At 40.9% G+C, this 1,136-nt stretch overlaps 1 protein-coding gene across 3 annotated transcripts in view; it reads left to right on the top strand.

Annotated features, from left to right (window-relative positions):
* Nucleotides 1-575: 575 nt before the first annotated feature.
* LOC310729657 (glycogenin-1-like) overlaps nt 576-1,136 on the top strand; it is a 12,296-nt gene continuing 11,735 nt past the window's right edge. Inside the window, exon 1 of one of the 3 annotated variants that reach the window (XM_083548106.1) lies at nt 576-876. In XM_083548106.1, coding sequence (XP_083404232.1) covers nt 870-876 — 7 coding nt within the window. In that variant the 5' untranslated portion in view covers nt 576-869. The remainder of the gene's footprint in view (nt 877-1,136) is intronic. The other 2 variants (XM_083548107.1, XM_083548108.1) reach the window with 2 other exon arrangements.

The following is a 1,136-nucleotide window of genomic DNA, read 5'->3' as shown; positions in this document are numbered from 1 at the left end:
TGATGAAATCATTACTACATATTGATGGTGTGCATGTGAGTGCAGTGTTTTTATTTCTGTTCATGTTGCTGCAGTACAGAATAAACATCTAGGATTCTGCTTGTTATTTTCTATGAGGGAGGAGAAATATGCTGATCAGAGATTTTCTAAAACTCCATTTACGTTGTAATTTACGAGTTGGTCTAAATATTTATCTTTGGATTTTTTATATGAGCAAAAAGTATAAAAAATACAGGAAAAAAATGACTAAACGATATCCGACAAGACTTTAGGACTAAATTTGCAGAATTAACTCAAGATAAAAAACGATATTATATATATATATATTATAAGTAGAATAAATGAATGTCAGTAATAAGTTTATTATTAATATTGTTGTAGTAAATGAGAAACAGTACTGGTCAGAGAAGAGAGTGTGAAGTTCCCGGATGTTTGTCTCTCCGCAGTAACGTACCGTGACGATACAGTGACGCAGTGATGACGATGACGATACAGTGATGCAGTGACGCAACTTGCCGCCAGGTGTCGCAGGTGTTCCCTCCCCTTCCATCTGCGCTACAGCGCGTGTGTTATTCCGCATTACAGCGGTTTCCTCCGTGACCTGGTTTATAAGTTTCTTTCACGTGCACCTCCGATTTGCTCTCGATTATAAATAATATCATGCGATATTCAGATCGCGGTTCTTATGCGCGCGGTGACGGAGGGGCGCTGGAGATCACGTGACCTCTATTTACCAAAAGGTCGTCCTTGCCTGTAAATCGGATTTTAGTGCGCGCGCACTTACACGCACGCACGCACGCACGCACACGCACACACACACACACGCAGACACCAACACAGAGCGCGTACCGCTCTTTATCAGGAGTAACATGACAGGTAGGAAACCGTTATTTGAGTGTTTCAGCGTGTGCTACTAAACACGTGTGTAAGATTAGAATAAAAGGGAAAACGGGTCTGAACTGTCAGATAAATTAGTGTCTCCATGACAACTGCACTACTGATGTGTGTGTGTGTGTGTGTGTGTGTGTGTGTGTGACTGCGCGTGCGCGCGAGACAGAGGGATGAAAAAAAAGCTGCAGTATGTAACTTTTCAGAGAAAGAAAGTTTATTTATAAATAATCTTATATACAGTACAC

Source organism: Silurus aristotelis (assembly GCF_946808225.1).
Source record: "Silurus aristotelis genome assembly, chromosome: 8".
Classification (NCBI taxonomy): Eukaryota; Metazoa; Chordata; class Actinopteri; order Siluriformes; family Siluridae; genus Silurus; species Silurus aristotelis.
This window is presented reverse-complemented; position numbering and strand designations above follow the sequence as displayed.